Source organism: Rhopalosiphum padi, chromosome 1, assembly GCF_020882245.1.
Source record: "Rhopalosiphum padi isolate XX-2018 chromosome 1, ASM2088224v1, whole genome shotgun sequence".
In the NCBI taxonomy this organism is placed as follows: Eukaryota; Metazoa; Arthropoda; class Insecta; order Hemiptera; family Aphididae; genus Rhopalosiphum; species Rhopalosiphum padi.
In genome coordinates, this window is record NC_083597.1 from 67,755,551 (window position 1) to 67,782,120 (window position 26,570).

The 26,570-nt window shown below is 28.5% G+C and overlaps 2 protein-coding genes and 1 long non-coding RNA gene across 3 annotated transcripts in view; 2 read left to right on the forward strand and 1 right to left on the reverse strand.

Moving 5' to 3' along the window:
* Window positions 1–3,874: 3,874 nt before the first annotated feature.
* Window positions 3,875–7,257, forward strand: LOC132927857 (uncharacterized). Its single transcript, XR_009661870.1, has 3 exons — window positions 3,875–4,155; window positions 4,980–5,157; window positions 5,745–7,257. It is a non-coding gene; the product is annotated as an uncharacterized LOC132927857 (long non-coding RNA).
* A 386-nt stretch (window positions 7,258–7,643) lies between these two features.
* On the forward strand, window positions 7,644–11,968 carry LOC132927838 (tyrosine-protein kinase CSK). The gene is made up of 11 exons (XM_060992431.1): window positions 7,644–8,871; window positions 9,278–9,407; window positions 9,512–9,681; window positions 9,968–10,187; window positions 10,516–10,650; window positions 10,715–10,851; window positions 10,951–11,112; window positions 11,202–11,397; window positions 11,462–11,548; window positions 11,620–11,712; window positions 11,773–11,968. The coding sequence occupies exons 2-11, from the start codon at window positions 9,372–9,374 to the stop codon at window positions 11,857–11,859; spliced, it is 1,323 nt and encodes a 440-aa protein (XP_060848414.1). The 5' UTR covers window positions 7,644–8,871; window positions 9,278–9,371; the 3' UTR covers window positions 11,860–11,968.
* A 3,245-nt stretch (window positions 11,969–15,213) lies between these two features.
* Window positions 15,214–26,570, reverse strand: part of LOC132927848 (phospholipase A1-like) — a 35,788-nt gene continuing 24,431 nt past the window's right edge. The window contains 5 exon segments of the mRNA XM_060992439.1: window positions 15,214–15,473; window positions 16,502–16,576; window positions 17,490–17,655; window positions 20,220–20,267; window positions 21,683–21,937. Coding sequence (XP_060848422.1) covers window positions 16,519–16,576; window positions 17,490–17,655; window positions 20,220–20,267; window positions 21,683–21,937 — 527 coding nt within the window. The 3' untranslated portion in view covers window positions 15,214–15,473; window positions 16,502–16,518.

The window sequence follows — 26,570 nt, forward strand, 5'->3', positions numbered from 1 at the left end:
TTTTTGTAATTCAGCCGGTGAATTGATTTTATACCTACAAGGATTTTTCTAAAACAAAAATCATTCTTGGACAGATTTGCGAGATTTTTGGACGTCTATGATTGTAATTGATTGAAGATGTTAAACTTACGCTACCCACATAGGTATAGACGGTATAGTATATTATATTATGCTTACTGTTGTCTGTTACTATATTCAGGATAGTAGGACTTACTACTTCATATTATTATTATTATTTATTTATTATAATTATCTAAACTTAGTACTAATGTTTTTTATCATACGTATATACCTAGGCTGAATAAGTGCAATACAAATATTAATGTTATTAATAATAAATAACTATTAATAAGTACGGACTCAAAAGGTTATGACATATTAGTTATTGATAAACATGATTGTATACAAACACGTATTTACTAATTTACTTTATATAATAATAATATATAGAGAATAAGAATTTTCACTGTAACTAATTATTATTATACACATATACTTAATATGTGTAATTAAATAATATATTATATGTATTTAAAAGCTTTATATATTATATAAATATTTTATTAACTATCACTATTATTTAAAAATAATACTATTGAAATATATTGCAGTTATAAATACATAATAAGTAAAAACCACAATAACTATCAAAAAATGAAATTATAATATTACATACTAAACAAATATTTTTGATATTTACCTAAAAAATGATAAAAAAAAACTATACAAGTAATAATAAGTCATTCTACGTTTTTTTTTTGTGTATTCAAGAGTATTGGAACTTATTTTGGTGTGTGTAATCAGCATTTGGTATAATATATAATATGTACCTATTCGATGGTGACTTTGACACCATAGGCTGTGCATATAATATTGAGGATTCTTCCTTAGTAATTAAGAAACTACGAGAAATTTAGTATATTCAACTTTGAGTCTTGTTATAATAACTTCAAATTTTTTGTATTTCTGTAGGAGATATTTAATTGTTGATGTTATGTTTAATTTGATTGCATTTTACAGAGTAGGATGTCAATTTTTCTAATGTTATTTTAGTTAAAATTTATTTATTATTAACATTTGTATGTCCTTGAAAGAGGCTTTACAAAAATATCGTATTACTTAATATTATGTCTCTGTATTTTTCGTGGACAGTTTATTCCTTTATTCAACTGTAAATGGAATCGTCAAGTTGTATTAAGTTTTTGTTAAGGACAAAACATGTAATAACGATAAAAAATAAAAAAGAGTATATATACCTACAGTCCAACGAGCCCCAATCCGTACAAGTCAATCTTATTTGTTTCGATAAAACGTTCGGCGGTATAGTCGTATATAATATAATAATGTTCACTCGTATATTGGATAAATAAAGTTAAATCGCGAGGGGCAGTTAGCTGTGATCGTCGGACCGTCAAATGCAATCTGTCTCGGTTGATCAGTTACCTACATATATCACTAAATCAGTAAAACGATCATAGACTACTATAATATGTATACCTAATGTGTAAAGTACGACTCGATAGGTACTTTTCTTTACTTATTATATTATTTACATAAGCGTATAACGGGTGATCCATTTAATGTACAACAACTAACACACTCACTATTTCAAATACTATTAACGTTTTTTAAAATATTTATTAACATAATTTTAAGCCGTCAAAAAACAAAATTTTTCTAAAAAAAATATATTTTTAATTTTGCATTTTTAAGTAAAATATTTTTTGGAGTATTTTGATGTATACAATTATTTAAAAATTTCTAAAAATATTTCATAACGTGACTTTAAATTATGCAAAAGAAATATTTTCAAAAATAATTAATGTTTATTTTCAAATAATGAGTGTCTTTACATTAAACGGATCACCCCGTACTGATTATTGATTAATCACATTTCTCGCGACATATATATTTATACATATTGTACATAGTAAATACTTAAAATTAACGAATACTTTTATCAGTCATATATATTAGGTACTTTCGGACTTTGTCGAATCACAATTTGTTTTTATTACCGGTAAACGCAAATACGCAATATACGGCAACATCTACCTTCATTATTATTATTGATATTATAAACGCTGGAACCGGCATAGCGGTCCCGTCTGCGGGTTCGAGCTCAGGCTCCAAGCGTAATGGAATTCGGTCGTCGCGCACCTGCGGCCGATTGTGCCGGGTCCGCAGCTGCACCCGCACCCCGCCGATCCTGTATTTTAAAGTTTTCGCCGGATCGATGGTTTACGAATGTGAGCAAACGCCGCCATGAAAAGTTTATCTATTATTTAATATGATGTCAGCGCACTGTCTCTCTTTCTCTCTCTCTCTACAGATCCACATGAAACACAGACAATTTTCAGTACTTACAATCTATTGCGTTGTTATAGCTTTAATAATATTAGAGTGAATTATCCCATTATAATAAAACTTAAAGTTAAGAACATTTGTGTTTGTAAGTTTACCATTGTACTTTTTTACCATATTTTAACGTCTGTACAAGTTATTAGTTCAAATTCGTTTTTAGTCGTTTTAAATGGTTTTATTTTTATTTTTCCATACTGCTTATTGTATACCACCGTAACTATAGATATTTCCTGAGTATTTTAGGTTAAACTTAAGTATTATTTGTTAAATAGTAATATTAGTGGCATAGCCAGATTTTTCATTTTTTTAAATTTTTTTTGGTGGGGGGAGTCATTTGTCAACAGTTAATTTGTAGGAATCCCATTCCACCCAAAGTTTTGTTATACTGATACCATGAGTGATGGGTATATGATATTTTAAACTACTTTTGCTGAATCGTGTATAAATTATAATATTAATACATTTGCAAAATTAATAATAAAATATAGGTATACACATACACTATACACTATACATATACTCGTATGAATATTAGTATATAAAATAAATAACTTAATAACTCCCAGTAATTGTCACTAATGGATGACTAATGACTATTCTTACTTAAATAATACATGCATTATATAAAAGTAAACTAATTCTATTATTACGTGTATACTTATTGTGCTAAAGAGTATAGATTGTACATGTATACCTTGATGTAAAATAAAAAATTACATATGGTTATTGGTTACGTCTTTCGTAATACGTTTCTAGAACACTGATAGCAGAAGCGTAGCCAGGATTTTTTTTATAGGGGGGGGGGGGCTAAATACTTTTAACATGGGTTATTGAAAATCAAAAACAACAACAAAACAAAAATACTGATAATATATTAACGTTGATTTGCCGTTAAAGTATTTACTATTAATTTTAAATAATTATAATTTGTAAAATAATTTCCATATTTAAATTTAAAATTTTCACAACAATATAAAAATATCGCCAATGGTGGGGGCTATAGCCCCTACAGCCACCCCCCTCCTTGGCTACGCCATTGATTGATAGCATTTTAATTTCCTAGTTAGATATTTGAGTAGGTCTACATTATTCGAATATTCCCCTCAGCGGCTCAGCACCTTCTTGAATCTTGGCTATGTCACTATAAGTGTATTTAATATTTAGTTTTACATATAATAAAATGAATATTATGTATACCTTTTATAGGCGTTTCATATTGAATAAAATAACAACAGTATATTTCGACGAAAAAGCCAAGCACTATATTAGAATACGAACCGACAATGGTGCAGTAAAATAAAATGTTCTCATTTTCAAGCGCTCGGGTAAAACTAAATTAACTATATAATACATATTAGCTGAAGTGCGTATGATGGGGTGAGTGTGCAGAAAACGAATGGCCCAGTGCGCGTAACACAAGTGTGAACAACCGCGAGGGGCCGGGTGTGAAAGCGATCGAATCCCCGAGGAGGACACTGCACGTACGCAGCTTGTACAAAGTATATAACGTCTACAATACGCGTATATAGGTAGGTGTACATATTATTACATTATATAATATTATATCTATACATAGTCACCCGGCAGCTCTGCATGCGTGTAGTTATTACACGGATCGACGGCCTTTTACTGAATTGGATTAGAAAAACGGATCCGGCTTGTATTTCAGTGATTCGATTACAGTACAAGTCTACTTCTACAGATAGTATTGTACTGCTGGTCGTGTGTACATGCAGAGTTGCTTACGGTCATGAGAATCGTCTCGCAAGTGCGCAGTCGTTCGTATGATGGGTAATATTATACATTAGACATTACTACATTAGTATACATTATAATATATTATATGTGAGCTATATTATAGGGTGCTACAATCCCAGTCAACCGACTAGATTATATTAGGTATATTATAATATATAGGGTGCTGGTTGGTGGGTATAGTGTATCTTATTATATTAATTAGGTGTTTTAATGATTATTATTTTATACGAATATGAATCAAAAGTATACACGAGTATGGAATTTTAAATTTCAAAATGTATTTATTTTTTTAATAAGTGTTTTTTTAATTTTTAGTTGTGTGTGTGTGTGTTTTTATAACAATTAACAATTTATTTGTATTTTTCCTAAAAATGTTACTATGAAACATCAATTTTGGCTTAATATTTTATTTATTACGACTGAATTATAATAAGTTAAGTAAATTCATTAATCGTTAGTATAATAAAAATAATAGGATTATATCTATTTTAATTGAGCTAAATAATTGTTTTAACTAGTGGCGTGGTGAACAACAATTTCAGAGGCAATATTTTTTTTGAACAGTGGGTGGGTGCCACTGGGTGGTGATCGTTGGGTCCCTATAGTAGAAAATTTAATATGATATATTACTAAATATAGGTAGTTAATAATGATTTGAAATAATATAAAGTCCCCTTCCTCCCTACCATCTGTAATTATATATTACACATTTGTAATATGTACATGGGGTATTCGTAAATTTGGCCACTGATTTTAACCATGTTTGTAACAACTTATACCAGATTATTAAGTTCTGGTATTTGTGACAGTGTGATATACGTCACACACTGACACTATAACCGACTGCATTATTTCAGAGTTCAGTCTTTCATATCCGGTCGAGTATCAATTGTATGTCATTTAAGATCAAAACTAGTTATACGGAGAGAAGAATTATTGATAAATTTCACAAAGGTAGAGAAAAATAGAGAAGGATATACAATTATTATCAGTCAACTAAGTCATGTGGCGGAATCAACGACCTATGATGTATAGGTAATTGATGAACAAATATGAGTTAAATAATACACGATATTAAATCATTATTTTAGGTTAGGTTAGTTAGGTTATTAATTCTTAATAATGCTTATAAAATAATAACATTATTATTTTTAATTTTTAAAAGTAGGCACCTATTTTATGACTTAAATAAAATATACTGTCATAGATATAGAACTCAATAATAGTTCTGTAGAATTTTTCAAAATAAAAAATATTTCGTACTTGAACTATTTAATTCAAAATTATCATAAACAAACAATTTTATGAACTATCAATTAGATTATATTTAGATTCATGTCTATATTTTAAAACTATTTTTCTTAATAAACTAAATTTTATCTTAAATTTAACTTAACTAAACAGTTGAAAGAACTGCAAGATATATTTTAAAATAAGTTATTATAACTCGGTTCATTTTTTTTTTAAATACTCAAATTTTTTGATTTAAGATTAGTTGCTTGGAAGAAAAATTTATTAAATAAAATATACTAAAAACAGGTGCTCGAAATATACATTTGTTTGTCACCATAATAGTTTAACAGTTACCGGGTTCTTACCGTTCCTATTCTCTTGGTTTTCAGGTCCAAACAATCCATCACCACATCGAGTTTGACTGAGCTATTTGGGCCCATCAAAATGACTGTTGCGGATAGCTTCTTGATCTCGATTTTAGATATAATTAAAGCAATATTTAGCATCGAATAGTGAAGTCTTGTCAGTGTACCAACAGAATTATAGATTGCTAGTTTCTACATTCTGCAGTTCGATCAGGTAGGACTATTTAGCTCGGTTGTAATCATCAAGATGACTGGCACCTTGATCTCGGCATCAATACAACAATACAATACATATACATTATACACACTAAATATGCTACATATATATATCGATATAAAAGTATGCTTACCCACATTGTTTTATTTAATAGTAAATTATTTATTCATTTAATTACCTAATCCTTAGGTAAGAACTTTAAAATAACACTATATTCTATTATAATATTTGAATATTTTGAACTTAGATTCAACGAATCAACTACACATATATTTTTTAAAAAGTTAATAATACGCGAGTCATATTAATTTTTTTTTCAACAAATAGTAAAGTTCTTTGTTAATTTAAATCTAAAACATAAACATTATAAAGCAGTTATTACTTGGCTTATCGCAAATTTCTCATTATTTAGATTAATTGTATTAATATTTTTAGTTTGTATAACTATAATAATATTTATGTGAAGTACTGACATATTAATTTGTTTTATATGCATACAAATAACTTAACACTTAACATCAAACTTTACAGTTAAATACATTTAAATTTTTTAACAAAACTAAAAAAAAAAATATAAATATCTATTATCTACCTATTCTACATGGTACATTTACTCATTATTTTCAGTTTCTAGTATATAAAATAGCCATTTTCAAGCCCTTTTCAATACTTTTGCTGTAATATGCACCTCAAATAATTTGAGAAATGTTGTAGCTAGACAATTTGATGATTATTGGCCTATTGTAATAATATAGGTCGGTCTATTTGGCCGTCGTTTATAATTATTAAATATGATTTCATAAAATGTTATTTATGATCGTTTATTATTTGATAATTTGAAGTGATTTATGTAAATATATTTTCAAAGGGCCGAGCTCATTTATATTATGAAAATAAAATATTAAATAAGTTAATAAAACATAATATAGTCACATGCAAGGGCGTAGTCAGGGGGAGGGTTTCAGGGTTCAGACCCTCCCCGAAATTTTTTCTTGAAATGAGATTGAATAGGTTTTAATGCCTATTATATTTAAAACTTGTATAATATAACATATTTATACTCTAAATATCCCCCAAAATTTTTTTCTGGCTACGGTCTTGGTCACATGACTGCACATGTTATAAAGATATCATATTATCATATTGTTCATATTACACGATTAACAGATACTTAGCTATAAAGAAAACTTAAAAACTAGAAACTTTTTAATTTGACTGCTTTAAGTTTTATTTGGAAAAATAAAACAATATTAAACAAATAATTTTAATTGGTGTTTGATTTTATATTAGGTATTATAATTATTATTATTATATTTATTATTATAATATAGGTAATGGGTGTACCATCGACCGGACCGCAACACAACTACAGGTCTGCGCACTGGGTACGTAGTGGCACGACTACTCTCTTATATAATAATATTATACTATATTATAGCCTTTATAGTTTATATTATTATTTACTCATACCTACGTCATACAATTATTATTTATGATTATGTACATACGATCAACCGCAGCGCAAAACTATGATAGAAGTAATCGTTTGTTCGGTGAAAAAATAATAGTGTAGAGGGGGTGAAGAGCTAGTAATAACGAATTTTCCCCGAATGCAGCGCGGCGTTTCTCCCACTGGCTCGGAAAATTTCTTGAACAGTCCGTCAGCCAGAGTAATTACATTTTAATTCGACGTTTGGTGCGTACATAACTATAATATAATATTATATGATAATATGCGTACGGTCGAAAATCTATGTATACGTTTTTATGTTTTTCCGCGGCATCAAATGCGTTTGTTTCGACGGGAATTTTTATGAAAAATATCTACGATTGTTGCAGCCAGTTTGCCACCGGGTTCGAAGAATAGGCGCCGAAACAAGATCATTTTTTGACCAAATGATCACTTTTAAACTCACCATCTTTCACGAATATATAGTTTGATCAAGTAAAACGAGACCGATGATTGCAGTATAGAATGATACACACACACGACTCGTGCGAGCCTATTAGTCGTAATTATTATTTCGTTGTTTCTTGATGTTTTTAAGTCATCGGCATGGTATTATGGTTTATGCATAAATCATTAGTCATACTGAAGACACTATAGGCATCTGCCCGCCACACGGTCATTTTTAACATCGTGCAAGTCGTCTCGCGCATTTGTTTGAAAAATCAAATTGATTTAAATTATTTGTATGCCTCACCTAAAATTGAACGTTTCTTAAATTTTTAGCAATATACGACAGGACAGTATGGTGTATCGTGTATGTATTGGACTGTTAAAGACTTAAAGTAAGTAGGAAATTCAAATTTTAATCGAGTTCGACCGTATTCGGCGTATTGCCGGATTCAAGGATTTTTTGATCTTCAGCGCAAAGAAAACGAAGACGACGGCAGTGTGACCATTTGTTCGGAAACTCGTTTCGGTCTGTCAGCAGCATTGACCGTGGCCTGCAGCGTGCGTCCGTCAACGATAATATTATTATTGTATGCTGTTTCGTGGTGTGCGCGCGCGCGCTCGAGTGCATATATTGTGTTTACCATACATCGTCATTATCAACGCGTATCGCCCGATTATCATTTCATTACCAATAATAATAATAATAATAACAATATAAAAAATAGTATTAAATAATAATACTAATAATAGTGTTTTCCGTTTTGAGTACGCCACCGTTGGTTAGTGTAACTTTGCAAATCTCTCCGTTTGGTTTTTCGATCAAAAAACTAGCACGCGCGGAACTGGTTTCGAGACAACACCGCCGACTACTACGACAGCATAATTGTATTGCGCGTTTGCGAAAACGAATTCCGCGGCGCGTACGCGATTTGTGAAATTTTCGTTCGTCACTGTTATGACGGATCGTCGTCTGACGAGATCCCGATCCTCCAAAATCCGTTCCGGTCGTCCACGTTAACCCGGGAATAGCGGTGGTAAGCATCTGTGAAATTTATGCGTGTTTCTAATATCCGTGTCATCATCCTTCACTGCTCTAAAACGATCAACTCCGGCCGCGGAGCTCAATCTCTTAAAGTTTAGTTGTTCGATCATTTCATACAACACATCTTCGAGTACTTGAATTGTCCACAAGCAGATCAAATTTGTAATTATATCTTTCTGCGTACACCCACCAGATGATTTTATGATAGACCATATTGTATCAGTGTAGGTGTGTATATGTATACGTGTGTTTGTGTGTGCGTGTTTTTCAAATGTGGGTGTGTGATGATTCATACTTGCTGCAATATGAACCAATCCTAATGTTGCAATAACAAAATCTAACAGTTTTTACTTACTGTTACATTTATTAATTACTGTACCATAATTATGTGTGTACAGGTCAAACAGTCATTAATTGCAATAAATCAATGTCTTGTCACGGATAGATTGGATCAAATGATCGTTAGCCAATTGTTAAACAAACACTGGAGAAATGGATCACGGGTATCAAAATACTGGCAGAACTCATGTAAGTCATTATTGTTTGTACTTTATTGTCGTCACTCTCTTCATTGAACCATAATAATGTCCCGTAACTGATTTTGCTGACAAATCGTCATTGATAATGTTTAGTTTGGAACAACTCCTCAACAATTGGTTACACACTCATTTTGCGACAGAGCTTCACCAGTGTCACCCGTCACAAACTTTGGAAGTTACACTTCATTTGTGCAACACATAAAAGATGACAGCAATATGAATTCTTTACAACGAAAAGCGCAAGTGAAATTAAATGCCATGCCGTGAGTACAAACTATTATATAAATATATAACTTAGTTCTACTCTCAATGATAATTATAATCTGTTGTATTGATCAAATATATAAGTAAAAAAAATAAATCTAATACATTTTTTAACCAATTGAATTACACAAAATATAAAAGTTAAGAATAAAGTACCAACATTTAATTTTAATAACATTGTGTATTTGAATAATTTTTTCTTATACTTTATTTTTTAGTTCTTAAATGATATTTTGGTTTAGTGAAATGCATTCCTATTTATTTCTGTTATTTGTCTAATGTTAGATGGTTTCATGGAAAAATATCAAGAGAGATGGCTGAAGATTTGCTAACACCAAAAGAAAATGGCCTATTTCTGGTTAGAGAATCTACTAATTATCCAGGAGATTATACACTTTGTGTTTGTTATGTTGGTAAAGTGGAACATTATAGAGTAAAGTATAAAGATAATCAACTTACAATTGATGATGAAGAATTTTTTGAAAATCTATCACAATTAGTTGAAGTAAGTAATTTTTTAATTTATTTCTTGAATTTTTTACATTTAATATTTTTAAGCCATATCCATTCACACAGGATATTCATTTTTGATAAACTTGAAATGCACATATAAAACTAACCATATTAGTATTGTGTATAACTTAAATACCTTCTTATAACATTTTAGTATTTATTTGAAGTTATATATCAATATTTTTTTCTTACGTATATATTTTGAAAAAAAAATTGGGTAAATTTTTACCCCATATGAGTAAATGTGACATCATAAATCACATAATTTGTGTTAGGTTAATTTTACAAAACATAATTGTTTATTATAATTTATTTTTTAGCATTATCAAAAAGATGCTGATGGACTATGTACACAATTAACCAAGAGTTTACCTAAAAAAGGTAAACAAGAATTTTGCATAGATACCAAATCATTTATTGATGCCGGTTGGGTTATACAAGAACAGGAATTACAGGTTTGATAAAGTAAAATTGATTTTTTTGATAATTTATTAAATTAAATTTGTTTTTATTCTCTAGTTAAATGAAACAATTGGCAAAGGGGAATTTGGTGATGTATTATTGGGAGTGTATAGAGGAGAAAAAGTAGCTGTTAAAATGTTGAAAGACTCCAGCGTAGAAGCTCAAAAATTCCTAACAGAAGCTTTACTTATGACGTAAGTAAAGTTTTTTTTATATATTTATTAGGTTTTTTTTTATATATTATATATTATATGTATAAAAAATACATTGAAATTGATGTGTTTGTTTATCAGGTCTTTAAGGCATGAAAATTTGGTTGAACTTCTTGGCCTCGTATTAAATGAAAAACATTTATTATTAGTTACTGAATACATGGGTAAAGGAAGTCTTGTTGAATATTTACGCTCAAGAGGAAGACTTCATGTCACCAAAAAGGATCAAATTAATTTTGCTGTGTAAGTTATTATAAACTTTAAAATTATGTACCGATTTGTCACTTAGGTAATAATTGTATCAAAAAAAAAAAAAAAATAATATATTTTAGTGACACATGTAGCGGTATGGAGTACTTAGAATTTAGAAAGGTAGTGCATAGAGATTTAGCAGCTCGAAATGTTTTGATATCAGAAGCTGGAGTAGCTAAAGTAGCAGATTTTGGATTGGCACGTGAAGAAAATTATATTGTGGATGCTGGGAAATTACCTATCAAGTGGACTGCCCCTGAAGCACTTAGACAAGGGGTAATTTAAATAGTAAATATTTATATTAATTTAAAGTATTGGATAATTTTATAAATTGCTTCAGGTGTTCTCAAATAAATCAGATATGTGGAGTTTTGGTGTTCTGTTATGGGAAATTTATTCTTTTGGTCGAGTTCCTTACTCTAGAATAGTAAGTGTTATAACATTTTATTTTGCTTATTTGTCAAATAATATTAACAATTACAATTTTTATGTTTACAGCCATTAGTTGATGTAGTAAAACATGTAGAAAAAGGTTACCGTATGGAAGCTCCTGAGTGTTGTCCTCCAGAAATATATGAAATCATGAGACAAGTAAACATATTTTTTTGATACCATTATTATTATTTATTATATATTATTATTCTTTTATAGGCATGGGATTTATTACCTGATCGAAGACCAACGTTCAAAGATGTAAAGACCAAACTAGCACAGTTAAAAGTTGTAACTATTAACTAAGAGTTACATTGACTAATGTAAAATAATATATCTGTGCATTAACTTTGTTAATATCTGTATAGTATCAAATTTAAATTATATTTTATGAGCTAGTCTTTATTTTATCAACCTTCAGTATTTTTTATTCTTTAATATTTTTTTTTGTTATTACTATTTAATATTTATATACAATAAATGCATTTAGTATTGGTTGAGGTAGATTTTCAAACTTTTAACAGAGTTATATAACTACTTCAATTATGAAATTAAATAATGTTGGGTATACGTATTAAACATAAATGTTTTATTACACGATCACATTATATTTATAATCAAAATTATTTAATATATACAATTTGGGATCTTACTATTAAAAATATATAAATTGAATTAATATACTTATAATAAATTAATATGGTATATTTATATCATTACAATATTATTGTAGGTTTTATCATTTTAAAATGAACGTTTATATATGTACTGATAATCTGTTTAATACATTAATTATTAAATATTTCAATTAAGATTACTATATTTATATATATATCTGATAATATATACATGTGATATTTAATTACGTCAGGAATTATTACTGAATGTATGTACTATTTTTAATACTTTTGTTCATTAAGTTAGTTTATTTATTGTATTCTAATTAACGTTAAGTATATCAAAACAATTAATTAATACTTGACCAATACTAAGCATTTTAGTATTCAATTAATTTTGATTGTATTTTGGGCTTGATGGTGTTTTTCTGCGTTTGTTTTTTCTTTGTACAATTAATACGTACAATATTATATTTATATATATATAAAAAAAACATCAAAGTCTTATTACAATAAAATGATTTACTATAAATGTCAAATGTAAATCTTAATAAGTTACATTTTTTTTTTTATGTAATATGTAAGTTATTTTTTTTCTAATAGACAATTATACAGTTATTATTTATTTTTCATTGAACAACTTGACTGTTATAGAATGTATTTATAGCAATTGTAATTTATATATTAGAAATTGGTTTCAATTCTTATCAATTAATGCTTTCTATAATATTTAATAGATAAATTTGCATGATTTTTAGTTAGCTTCTTATTTTTGAATCTCTAACTGAAAGTATAATAAATTATATTATTGGTACTCTTCTAAAATACCAAATTTAGAAATTATCATTCCAATTGCTTACTAATAAATAATAATACTGACTGATTAAAATATTATATTACTATAAAACACTAATATTGTTGGAAGCCTACATCAAGTTCTTAAATTTACACTCATTACTGCTGGAAAAATATATTTATAATAATTGTTAAATGACTATTTTATTTTATCAAGTCATTTGTAATATTTAATTACAAACACGAAATTATGGTATCACTAATTAATTTATTGTATTAGAATAAGAAATAATAATCAATAATGTGTGTTAGTTAATTTTTTTTTTATAATTTATGCCAAATCTCTTACATGAGATATATTTAAGATAAATTGACAACATATTTGGAATTGGACGTTTGGAAACTTTTAATAATTGATTTGTTTTAGGTGTATGTTTATATTTAAAACTATGTAAATATTACTGTATTTTACTGGTGTATTTGTTTGTTTGTTTGTTTTTTTTCTTGGGTTACCAAAAAATTTGGTTTATTTACTCATATGTTAATAAGTTTTTAATGATAATTTTTATTTAAACAACAATTTTTTTTGCTACACTATAATATATATTTTTTTCATCTAAAATAAATTGATATTCTCTCAATCAATAAATGTTATAATTTTTAATTTTCAAAAATGTGTTATGTGCAGTCATGTGCTTACTTATTTAGTTTGCTTGTATTATACTTACCTACATTACAATTGGAAGTACTGACCATTGGATTTCGGTTATTCAAAGGTTACCTGCCAATTTAATTTAATTAACTTTTTCTACAATAAGCATGCAAATCATTCATATTTTACCGTTTTATTGTAACTGCTTAAAAATAACATATGACGATAGTTTCCATCCGGCTTTTGAATTTTGAATAGGCTAAAAATGATTGTATATACGAAACCTAAAATAGTCATTATTACTTATTTGTTTTTGTTCGTTACAGCCTTCTGTTACAAAACTGTTCGTATTCGGGAATGAAGTCGACAGTCGACTTATCCGCGCCCAAAACGCGATAATGACTATTTTGGTTTTATACAATTATTTCAAACCTATTAAATTTTAAAAAGCCGCACTCGATCATCTGTTCCATTCAAATTTCTAGTAGATATACCTACTATTAGTTTTTGAAACATCAATGCACCATTCTGATTGTCTCGTTTCCCCTATAAGTCCTATATAATAAAGTTAGTGGGTGGCTAAATTTAAACCGCCTATGTGCCGCATTTAAAATGGCATTGTGCTTTTTTTATTACCTACGGTTTAATCCCGTTATCTCCAGATTTTTAAATGTGCACGAAAAAAAAAAATCTGTCCTTACACAAAACAGTACCAGGTACATTTTTTTAGTTAAGTACAATTGTTTATATAAATATGATCACCTTTATTCTATAAGTGGGGAATATGTGCTATTTCCCTAGACAAAACTGTTAAAATTTGAATTCCTAATGTTACGAGGAGGGGTGTTAGAAACAGAAAACGGGGTTTTTCGAGGAGAAGGTTGTGACAACATTGTTAACAGTCGTGCAAATTCATGCAAATCACATACTAATATTTGGTAATTGGTAGACAGTGCTAATTATTTACATTTGTTTTTTTTTAAATTTCCGTAGGGAGTACTAGTGTAATGTACCTACGTCTTCCTTTCAGTCTGACTATACGAAACCAACAAAGTAAGTCCAGCAAGTTCAAATTTGGTTGCTCGTATTTTTTTCTTTTGTCTTGTACTTTTAATGTCCATACCTACTTCATATTATGGCATATGTTACAGCAATAAAGCAAAATACCTACTCCAAACTTAATTATTTGCAAAGTTTTGTTCTTAAGACTAAGATGTTTTACAGAATATTACGTCCTATCGTTTAAAATGCTCACCATTCATTTTGTATTGAAAATATCAATAAATTATAAAAGCCCACTACAAATGCCATTGATAATACTTATTACCTATTCTATTATTTTATTCACACCTTTAAATTTGATAATAAAAAGACAAAAAGTTTATTATTCTTCGCATTTACTATAATAGGTACTTATACCAGTTATACGTATTACCTACTCGAGACTTGACTAACAACACAAAATCGAATCTGCTAAACACAGATATGCCTTTTTTGTACAGGACATTACTACATTAGACGTGGTTACTGGTTAGTATCATCTTATGCATCAATATGAATATTATATTTAATACAAAATTAATAATAATATTATAATATGATGATGACGGTGTATTTATTTCACGCAGAATTCGTTATTCTATCATGTATTAATAATTATTATATAATTTATTGTACAAGTTATTATACATAATATTTAGAAACGGTGCGTTATATTTAACTACGGTAACCAGTTCGCACATAAACAATCTTTGGTTTACTTTGGATTTTCCGTTTCTTCTGACACGCATTTTTTTCTATCGTGTATACTTGTATTATTTCTCGTCTCGTTTTCTCGGGTTCTCCGAACGCGCCTCCTGAAATTCAACAATAGACCAACGATGAGCTCGAACATTTCAGTATCTATTACATATATATATATATATATAGGTATAGCATAGAGGACGCTTATTTTATCGTAGAATAATCGATATTCCTTAAGACATTTCGTAATGTACTAATGTGTAAATATATTTTTGAAGTGCTTGCTTGTGTATATTGAAAAAAAAATGAAATTAACTCATCGTATTGCAAGCTATATGCATTAAAGGCACGATTCGAATTTAATTTGTGTATAGGTAGCTATAATTTTTCATTCCATTTATTTTTTAGTAAACCGGATAATAAATCATAAAAAAGTTACCAATTTAAACGAATATCACAAATTTAAATATCAAAAACTTGACCAGCTCTAACTTGGTCAATTTTCCCTATATGTTTATATTGTTTTTCTTTTAAATTGTATCAGATTAAAAAAATTACTATTTCAAAATTTAATTTCACAAAAAATATTTCTTTAATTAACGTCATTAAATCAGAATTTTCTAATAGCTTATGGTGTGGAAGAATCAGAACCCACATTTAAAATTCAAATACGCGAGTATATTGATTAAGTGTTATTATGGTAAGCTGTAAGCGATATTTTGTTTTCTTTTTGATTAAAACGTATTCTGATTTTTAGGTAGGTAGGTACTGTTGTTAATTATTTAATAGTAATTACTAATTAGTATAAGTAACTAATAATATATACGAGATTTAGCTCGAAAGATGAAACCGCGATTGTATAAAACATGGAACCTAGGTACCTAAATGTAGAAAGTTGGAAAAACGCTATCAGATTTTAATTATTATATTATATTGTTTGTTGACCGTGTTACGTTTTATTTTTTTTTGTTTCATATTTATGTCCTAAATTCATAAACCATGGTCATCGGCAATTTAAATTTTAAAACGATTTTCCTGCGGTTTTATTGAAAACATTTTACTATACCTATGTATCATAACTCATAAATCATAATATATAAATGAAATGAAATGTTTATAATATAGGTATTACATTATTTACCCGTTGGAGGTTCCGGTCTAATCGAATGGACACGCTTTACTGTTACGCATTTGAATGCAGTATGTTCCTCGAGCACTAAAACACAACGAAAAACAATATTTAAAATAAATTAATACAATATATAAGCAACAATTTATAGTCAAAAACATTTTATGTCGATTTTTCTGCAAAAAAAAAATATGTATAGGTACTTTATTCAATGAAATTGATTTTTATTTTTTACACAAGTACCTATCAATACCTATATGGTTATATAAATATATAATCATTGTACATAATACACATTTGGAGTTTATCAAAGTATTATAAGGATTCCAAAATTGTTTTTTTTTTAATTATATTTTAAATTACCGTGTTTTCAAATATAATATTTTATTCTAAATTTACGTATTTAGGATTTATTTCTCGGGGAGTATGTATTTATTTAGAGTTTGCTAACTCGAGGAGACTTCATTTTCTAACCCCACAAACCATTTTATCCTTAAAATTTTGAAAATTTCATAATCTGGTTAACATACTCTTAACCGAGCGAGATTGTTCGAAAAGTCAGTCTATGTATAGCACCTATTATGATCATAATACTAGGTATTTATAATAATTTTACATAATATAATAAAGTAAACATTTAAAATATCCTATGATTATTTCTTAGAATAAACATTGACCTGTTGAACATTTGCGGTCATCGAATGCCAGACACTTGCAGGTATACGGTCGCGTGTATTTTCTGCATAAAAAAAAAACACCGGTCTACGAACAAACATTAATTTTTGGAATGCTAAAAAATGATTTAAAGATGAATGGCAAAGGGGAGATCCACCGCACCCTCGCCTTACGTAAATATGCTACTGACATTAGTCACAAATGAACCACCCCGAAGCTTTGCAGTAAGTATAATATGCATTCGATATTATTACAGTATTTTTATAAAAGTATAAAACACATTATTTATAGAATATATAGGTATATTATATGCGAGTATTCATACTTGTCTGGAGTGTGAAATCCCATGGACACGGGTACGTCTTTGACGAACGTCCTAGACAATGGTTCGCATGTGGACGTACAGGGTATGCCTTGGTGGCGCTTACCCCGTTCCGAGACCGAAGCTGCGAAGAAACAAGCGCTCAGGAAGTGACTGCACCTGGCCCGGCCTGTACAATACACGGACAACCGACGTACATTAAAGACGTCGATAACGACACAATAATATGACATAATATAGCTTTATACATAATGTATACCTATTTAGTTATATTGTCACACGTCATAATAAATAAATGTATAGTTATTTATAAAGTGAAATATATTGTTGCAGCACTACAGCTGTATTGTATAAATAGGTGGGCACATACTATAATAGATATTTGTATAGTATTGTATAAGCGCACGATTCAACAACATCTATGTATTATGCTTTAAAAGGACGCTACGACCACATGTGAGTATATTTTGTGTAATCGCCGTTCTACAAATTGCAGTACCATGGAAAAATTACGTTCAGTAGTACCGATTTTGTATAGTGAGCTTTAATTGTGTGAATGAATTCTCCCATTATCATATCTAATGGTAAGAATATTATCTATATTTGCTCGTAGGTTTTCAACTATTTTTAAACAATTAAAAAAAAAAAATTATTAATTTAATTAATTTAATTGAGAACCTATCTATGTAAAAAGTTACAACTTAAAAATTCTCATAAGCTATTTAAAAATTAAATAGTATCGTGAAAAGTTTACATGAAAATGCAGATAATGATTCAACCTTTGATTAACTCTCTAATAATATTGTTAAGCTAACTACATAAAATTGGAATTGCGGAATATAAATTTCAAATTAGCACTATAAGGTACACATTTGTAAGATGACGGAGAAAACACATGGGTGTGGCGTCCACTTAATACAGATTGATACTTTTATCGTAGTACAGTCATTTTATCGGTAATTTATACTTGCGCATAAATGAAAATGTTTGTTTTTTGCATCAGTGATAAAATAAAATACAATTATTATTTTAAAATGTTCTGTTTTAATGATTTTATATTATGCGAAAAGAAAAATGAGTATCTACACTGAGAAAATGACTGTATGTAGAGAAAAGAATCACCCCATCAAGCTCAACTAAAATACAGTAAAAGCCACCATTTAACCATTTTAACCATATACTCATTATTGAATTTACATTTTACAAAATATAATATTATAAATAATACACTAGTAAAAATTCTACGTGATTTGTATACAACCGTACCTATGCAGTATATTATCATTGTATAGCATATATAAATAAAATATAAAATATAACATATATAAATGATAAACTTACCCACTGCAAATCAGTCACCGTAAACTTTTACAAACAATATTAAAATACGATTAATTTGTTTTAGTATTCAATGTATTATTACCTACTTATCAATATTATGTTAACGAGTATAATGTGCACACGGGTGTGAAGAGTTTCACAATTAGTAATTTTTTTTATGTAATAAACTGGTGCATAATAATTAAGTACTCCCCACCAATTGTTTTTGTTTAATGCTGATGTCTATAAATCAAAAATGAAAATAAATCTACATATCTATGTATTTGAAAATACGGGTTTTAAGTATAATTAAAAGTTCCAAAAATCATAATTTGAATAAATACATTTTTAAAACATAAAAAGAGGTGGGTTATGTATTTTTGAATCACCCTGCAGTACAAACATACAAACCTGTTTTTTTCGATACGACTTTACCTCAACCCTTGGTGGTTACATGGTTTAAGTGCCAAAAGTGTAAAAATTACATATTGTTGGCGCCAACATTTATGGGACATACCTAAGTGCCAATCTAATATTATAAAGGTACCTATTATATCCAATATATGACATACCTAAGCGCAAAAGATATAAAAAAAGAAATATTATTTGCACCAATATTAATATATTTTTTATTTTATAATATAAGTATTAAAAAATATTTAAAATTGTCAATAATCGATAAAATATAAAATTAACCACGGCACACAGGTAACTATAGGATTTTGGTGCTTTTATATCGTACGAATTTTCTTTACTAATTTTGGCGCTTATGGTCTCCTACCGCCCTTAGCACCTTTCTTTTTTTCTTGAAAATTTTGATTAGATTGTGAAACGAAATAAATCAGTTTGTGTAATACTTGTATAATATTGTAGTTTTTTTTTGTATTTATGATAAAAAATAAACAAATAAATAAAATAAATTTAATCAAGGAATTTACCATATAAATTTGTTTTTTTGGAAAAATATTTGAATAAAAATGAAAGCGATTTTCGATCAACTCAAAATAATCGACCTAGTAGCCACCCTCGATGTATAAAATAAGCGTGTATATCTAATAATATGAGTAATAGCACATATAACACAGAATAATATGTTATATTATTTGTACGGTGCGCTTGTCCGAGGTGACCGAGCATAGTTCGTATATTTTATATATATTATATTATATTGCTTGTGTTTTAATACTCATTTTCTAATTTTTAAATAATACGCTGCAAATATTTCTAATATTGTGTGCTTTATAAAATAATACCTAGGTAATAAAAATATAATGGTACGTTTCGCTACATAGTATTATAAAGTGTACAATGCACGCGCCAATAACTACAAAAAGCATTTACGTGACCAAAATCTTTTAAGCGATATTAGCCAAAAAATAATAAAACCTTTCAAAAATATTTGCTTATACACACCGTCAGTCACTACTATACTTCGCCGTCCAGCAGGTATCCGCAGTCTACCTACCGCGAAAACATAAAATATTCATGAGCCACTAAGTCCACAGTTGTAGTTATGTATGATATATAATGATATTGTTTAATCATCAGCCGTCTACGTTATTAATTTCGTTAATTTATAGCTATTGCATTGTAATTAAGTTTGCGAATGTTTTATAACATGAGCTACAGGAAAACACTGTGTATAGAGCAATTCTTTATAACATTTTTTGTTTTTTCAACAATTAATCGTTATACCTTTTTTTATCTACTAAAAGACGTAAACATTTGTTAAGTAGCTTTATATAGTTTTTTTTAAATTTTAATGTCCATCAACAATTATACACCAAAAACTGCGCTGTATAATTGTATATATTGTACAATTATAGCACAATTTATTATATTTTTTACTTTAAATAGGAATAAAGAAGACTGTTTAATGTATAGTTTGTTTTTAGATTCAGAGCGAAGTGAACGATAAGGAACTGTTCGTTGACAATGAAACGTGTTAATTTTTGGACTTTTGAGTAGCTAAAAATCTCTGAAAGTCTAGTAAACTACGATACTACATTCTACAATATTATGACCTCGTACTCTTACTGCAGTTACAGGTAGATATAACCTCTTACTGATCATCATATGATAATTAATATTAACGCTAAAGTTAATTATTACACTTTCAAGTGTATGTTTTGGTCTTTTGGATTATAACATATATCAAAACTAGAAATAAAAAATGTTATTTTCGCGTTTTTTGTTTTTTTTTTTTTAACTATGAGATAGTAAGATATACGGATTTCCGAAGAATGTTCGAATGAGTTATTCGTGGTCTCAAGTTAATGGACAGCCTTATATAAGAAAAAAATACGGTGAGCTACACTGTAAAAAGTGTACACAGCTTATAGGTATGTATAAAATGTGATTTTAGCTTTGCAAAATATTATGATTTATGGTCTGGGTGTCGGATATTTTTTTTTTATTTGAAAAATAATACAGTAAATACAGGTCATATTGAATTTAAATAATTTTTAAATAAACTTTAAACCATAACACTGAAAAATGTGTTATATACGTCGTTTATTATGACTCTTGAAAATAGAGTTTTAAAAATCGGAGTCCAGTTCGATCTTCATATTATGGTATTCATTTATCAAAATTAGACTGTTCCACGTGATACCACATTTTTTCCTGCGAGGAGAGTTTTTGTCATAAAATAACGTGTAGCCTCCCCCGACACCTTTTGTTCATCCCTACGCACACGTATATTATTATAATATTTTGTAATGGCTGATAATTGATTAATCAATCGTTTCTGCCGGTAAATGATAAAAATCGTTTTTTAAGACCGTTTGTAGTAAGTCTTGGTAACAAGTTAGCTGTATATAGTCGTCGTATATTACGTATAATATGTATATAGTTTAGAAAAATGGTGACCCTACATCTTAGTTGTGCTAATGGATCGTTCCGCCAGACTGGCGACGAGCAATAATTATTACGGATATTCCTGGGCTCCTTGGCGCAGCTTGGTTGCAGGCGGCCACCGTTCACACAAAAGTCAACGTGTCCTACTTGAGGTGTCTCGCCGAGGAATCCTGCGTTCGTGTGTATCACCTGAACCATGGTCGCATCATCCCTGGTTAACCGGAACTCGGCCGAACCGTATCTATCGACCAGTGGCCTGGCCGGATCTAGACCTGCAACCCAGAGTAACAACGCCAAATAAAGTATATATCTTTAATGTTATATCCCTAATCAGAATATTATTCTGAGAATCATATATAAAAATTAATTTTAAATAACCTTTTTAACTTTTTTTTATATTATTAGGTTAATACAATATAATATATAAAATATTAAAATAAATAACAACAATTACGTAACTCTTTAAGCTAAGCTTGTGGTATACGTAGGAAGTTACAGTATACATAATACATATATGATTAAATTAAATAACATAATAAATAATAGATATAATTAAGTCATTAACATAGGCCATTTCATTAAACAAAACATCATTGATATAAATTCGTGATGTTAAAATTATCATTATAATAATAATAATATTATTTTTTTGTATAAATTTGCAGAGTTAAAATTAATAGGACCAAGAAAATTTTTGAACTTTTGATAAAATCTTGAATTAGTTACGGTCAACGAAGTATAGAATGTAACGAATGTATACGGAATAATAAGGCTAATCTAATTACCTACATTTGTTAATGATTCTATCAAATGGTGGTAGGATATGTGAGACATGAAACTTGGCACTGTTCTATGCGATTAATAATGGATAATACAATAGCTATTAACAGTTCACACAATTAAAACATTCTCACCATCACAGCAACAGTTTCGACGTTGCAGGTGTTTGACAAACATTTATAGGTGGCAGTAATGGTGATATGTTTTGAAAGTATGGATAAATAATCGCAATTGTATCACCCACGATTGTAACTTACAAAGTGTAGCCCTTGTCTTCCACGACCCCTATCATTTTAATTTGATAAAAAAGTTTATTGTAATTTGTAATGCAAATACAAATGTTTATTGTAGCTATAATACAAATTATACTTCAATATAAATAATTTACATAATATAAAAAGGTACTGTTTTTATATTTTTGGTCTTAGTCTTAACGGCATGTGTTGAGTGTTGACGCTGTTCTACACACGCATAACATATTATCAAATTTTGCGTTCAGTAGGTATATATTTCACTCTATTATTTTTTAAATTATAGTAAATTGATCAATTATGTACCATACAATTAGTGTACAATTTAAAGTTAAGATTATTATTCGGGGAATTTCGGAGTGTTTTATTGATATTTTAAACGCGAAGCAAGTTATATTAATTTGAAAATCTACAAAAAGTTTATAATTTTAAAATACTATCTTTCTTCAAAATTAAAATATCAATAAAACTTTCAGTATGCCTGGATTATAATTTTATCTTTAAATTTTACAATACATAAATTTACTCTAGTTCTAAAATCACATAATCAAATGGATATTATTCTAATTATTGAATTATTCTGAATGCAAAATTCCCCATGTTACTTGTGTGTGAGATAGTCGACAGAGACAACACTTGCGGATTTGTTTTAAAATGTATAGTCGGCAAATTCATATATTTATACCCCCCCCCCCCCCATCAATAGTTGCTAGCGCGGGCCCTGAAACCAACGATTTTGCAGTGTATTTTACACGCATACCTATAATTATTAGTAATAACTGTAATAATGTATAACACGTAAACAGTAGTTAATTTATCGTTAAAATATTTTATAAATAATATATAGTAGTAAGTAATAACATATTTCAATATTTCTGTAGACCATGAGCCTGTAAATTACAATTTGTAATAATATATCAAGTATATTAGTGTAATGGAGAAAGGTATTAGGTTAGACAAATTATGAACTGTGTGTCTGTGTACACATTTAACGTTTAATATTATTATACGTACATCAATGTAAGAAAGCGATTAAAGTAAGAAACAGAATCCAGCTGTTTTGTTTCGTCCTTTTATTTTTTAAGTTATTAATAACTGTGATTATATGTAGATATAACGGGTTTCCAAAATGTAATCGGTTAATTGTGAATCATAATAAATATGACGAACAATTGAAATTATATATAATGGTTAGATGAAACGTGAATTTAATAATTTTGTATAACTACATATTTCAATCTAAATTCAAAATAAGTGATTTACAAATTTGACTCGAAAGTCGAGACATTATACTATTCTAAAATCTAAATATTATGTGATTTTATTTTACATACATTTTAGACATTAGTAGGTATTATTGGTATTATAATATCTTACTTGAATCCGATAATCGAAAAGTACTGAACTTCTTTTTATGAATCTCTTGTAATTTTTACCTCTTATGCATTTGTTTTTATTAAAAATTGGTCCTTCCACGAAAGCCAATAATAATAATTATAATATTCGAAGTCCTCGTTGCCGCTTGCAGCATATGCCTATGATAATCAGGGAAAGTTACGGACCGCGTTTGCGAATGAGTAAGAAGAGAAAATACGTACGAAAAGAATCTGTAAATAATTATTGATACTTAAATAAAACCAAACATATTTCTAGTCCGACTGTATACAATTTCGTGTGGGTCAGGTAAAGGTAGGGCGGTGGTGATCCGACGTTTATAATAATAATAATATAGGTACACACCTACATGGCTACATTTAAACGAAGTGTATTTTTACTGGTAAAATATGTCCATACGATATTACAATTATTACTTTGGAAATATTATTTTTCCCCGGCGTAATCGTATTGTTAATTATTATGACACAAAAAGAATACTCAATAACAGTAAATGTACAATAGTTAATAATAATTAATATAAATTATAATATAATAATATTGGCATAATATAGTGAAGAATAAATTTGTACTCAACGTGTCGGCAAAAACAAAAAACAAAATACGACATAATATATCAGCACAAGTAGTTACTTCATATTATATTTGTTTCGGTAGTGAAGTGTATGGAGAATTTGTACAACCTAACCGGGCTCACGGAATTAAGATAGTTTACGAGTCGTAGATTACGACTTAATTTTATAGTTATCATGTGGTTAATGGTGCTGGCGCGAACATAATATCTATAGTCTACAGTGTAGACTCTACACCATAGAAGTACCTATGTCTATAGTTAAAGTACATAAGATTTTGAATAATTATCACAATAAGTCTTCTAATCACAAAACTGGAAAAATAGATGCCGTCGGGTCAAAAACGTATTTTCACACGCGATCATCTTGCACATACACACAGCGGCAACGCTCGAGATGAAAAAATTATACATACGTGTAATTAAGGTCGATTATTGTTTTTAGCCACGGGTTAAAGCTCATATTATGTTCGTACTATGAAATCGTTTAGTTTTGTTTTCTTACGCCGTATAATTTGGTGTAATTATTTATTAATCAACGTTTCGCTGAAATGTGAACAGCTATATGTATTATATTATGTGATCTCTGAACTTCATACACCAAAATAATATTACATTTAGACAAATTATTATAGGTTATATTTTAACGGTATTCTAGAAAGATTGATCAGTATAATAGTGAACAGACGTTAATTTTGAAGTATGAGCAAAGTAACTTTATGTATATTTTTCTAGTAATTATAATTCAATATATTTTATTTTATATAAAAAATTACGAGACATGCCGATTTAATACAATAAAATATATTTAAACTCAGTAGTTAAGAATATAGAAAGTTATTATATTGATCAATTTACAGTTATTGTGTTCAATGAATAAAGTCCAATCGTGATTTCGTTCAAATAATAGTTTTCGTCCAATAAGACATTTATTCCAATCAATAGTATGATTAGTATGTCTAAAATACAGTGTATGCATATTTGTTAAAAATTTGCATTACACAAACCGGAATCATATAGCATGATGTGGGAGTGGAACGAATAGCTAACTTTTGTATTTGTATTTTTTTTTTTTTTACTTAATGATATTTAAAACAGTGTTAAACATACTGTGTTGATCCGTGTATTTATATATATATTGGTGTCATCAGTTTTTAAAATAAATATTATGTTTATAATAATATTATATTGAAATACAAGAACGTTTTTATTCTAAATTTGTTTCAATTCCGTGTGAATTGTGGATTACTGTTTATTTTTAATTAATAAGGTATAGCTTTCGGATAAATTCTGGTTTCATTATTTTTTTTACAATGCTCATAGTTCATACTTTCTGACTATTTTGCACTAATTTATCAACCCTTTTACGATTAGTACCTATCTTGTATTTTTTTTTAGTGATGGTGGTCCAAAGCGAATTAAAAATAGAAATCGGGGCTAAATACACTTTGGACCAGACTACATATTGGGCCACATTTATTGGACCTAACATCCTGAAACAATTATTATACTACATTACTCTTTGATACACGCTTTCTCTCTATCTCTCTACCTCTATAATATGTCTCTCATATGACTTTTTACCTTCACCAGATAATATAGTATTATCCACACAGTATAATAAATACGGTTTAATGATAAGACAAAATCATTAGATATTTTACTAATATAATTTATATTGTTAAACAAGCAACATTCAGTAATCGACCGAATTAAAAAATACTCCAGTTGGCGGCATACATAAGCTCATATACCGAATTATATATTTGTACGATTATGAACAATGAACATTGTCGACCATACGTATATATGATTTGAAAAAAGAAAATTAAAAACACATATCTTGTGCAGCGAAACAAAAATGTTTTCTAACTATATATGCATAATATAAACACTGCACAGTACGTG

What these genes read in the sequence shown, in the direction of transcription:
- LOC132927838 (XM_060992431.1), top strand. Translation starts at nt 9,372, where the DNA reads ATGGATCACGGGTATCAAAATACTGGCAGAACTCAT. An exon ending in GTGAAATTAAATGCCATGCC is followed by an intron (nt 9,682 to 9,967) that starts GTGAGTACAAAC and finishes GTCTAATGTTAG; the next exon opens with ATGGTTTCATGGAAAAATAT. An exon ending in GAGTTCCTTACTCTAGAATA is followed by an intron (nt 11,549 to 11,619) that starts GTAAGTGTTATA and finishes TTATGTTTACAG; the next exon opens with CCATTAGTTGATGTAGTAAA.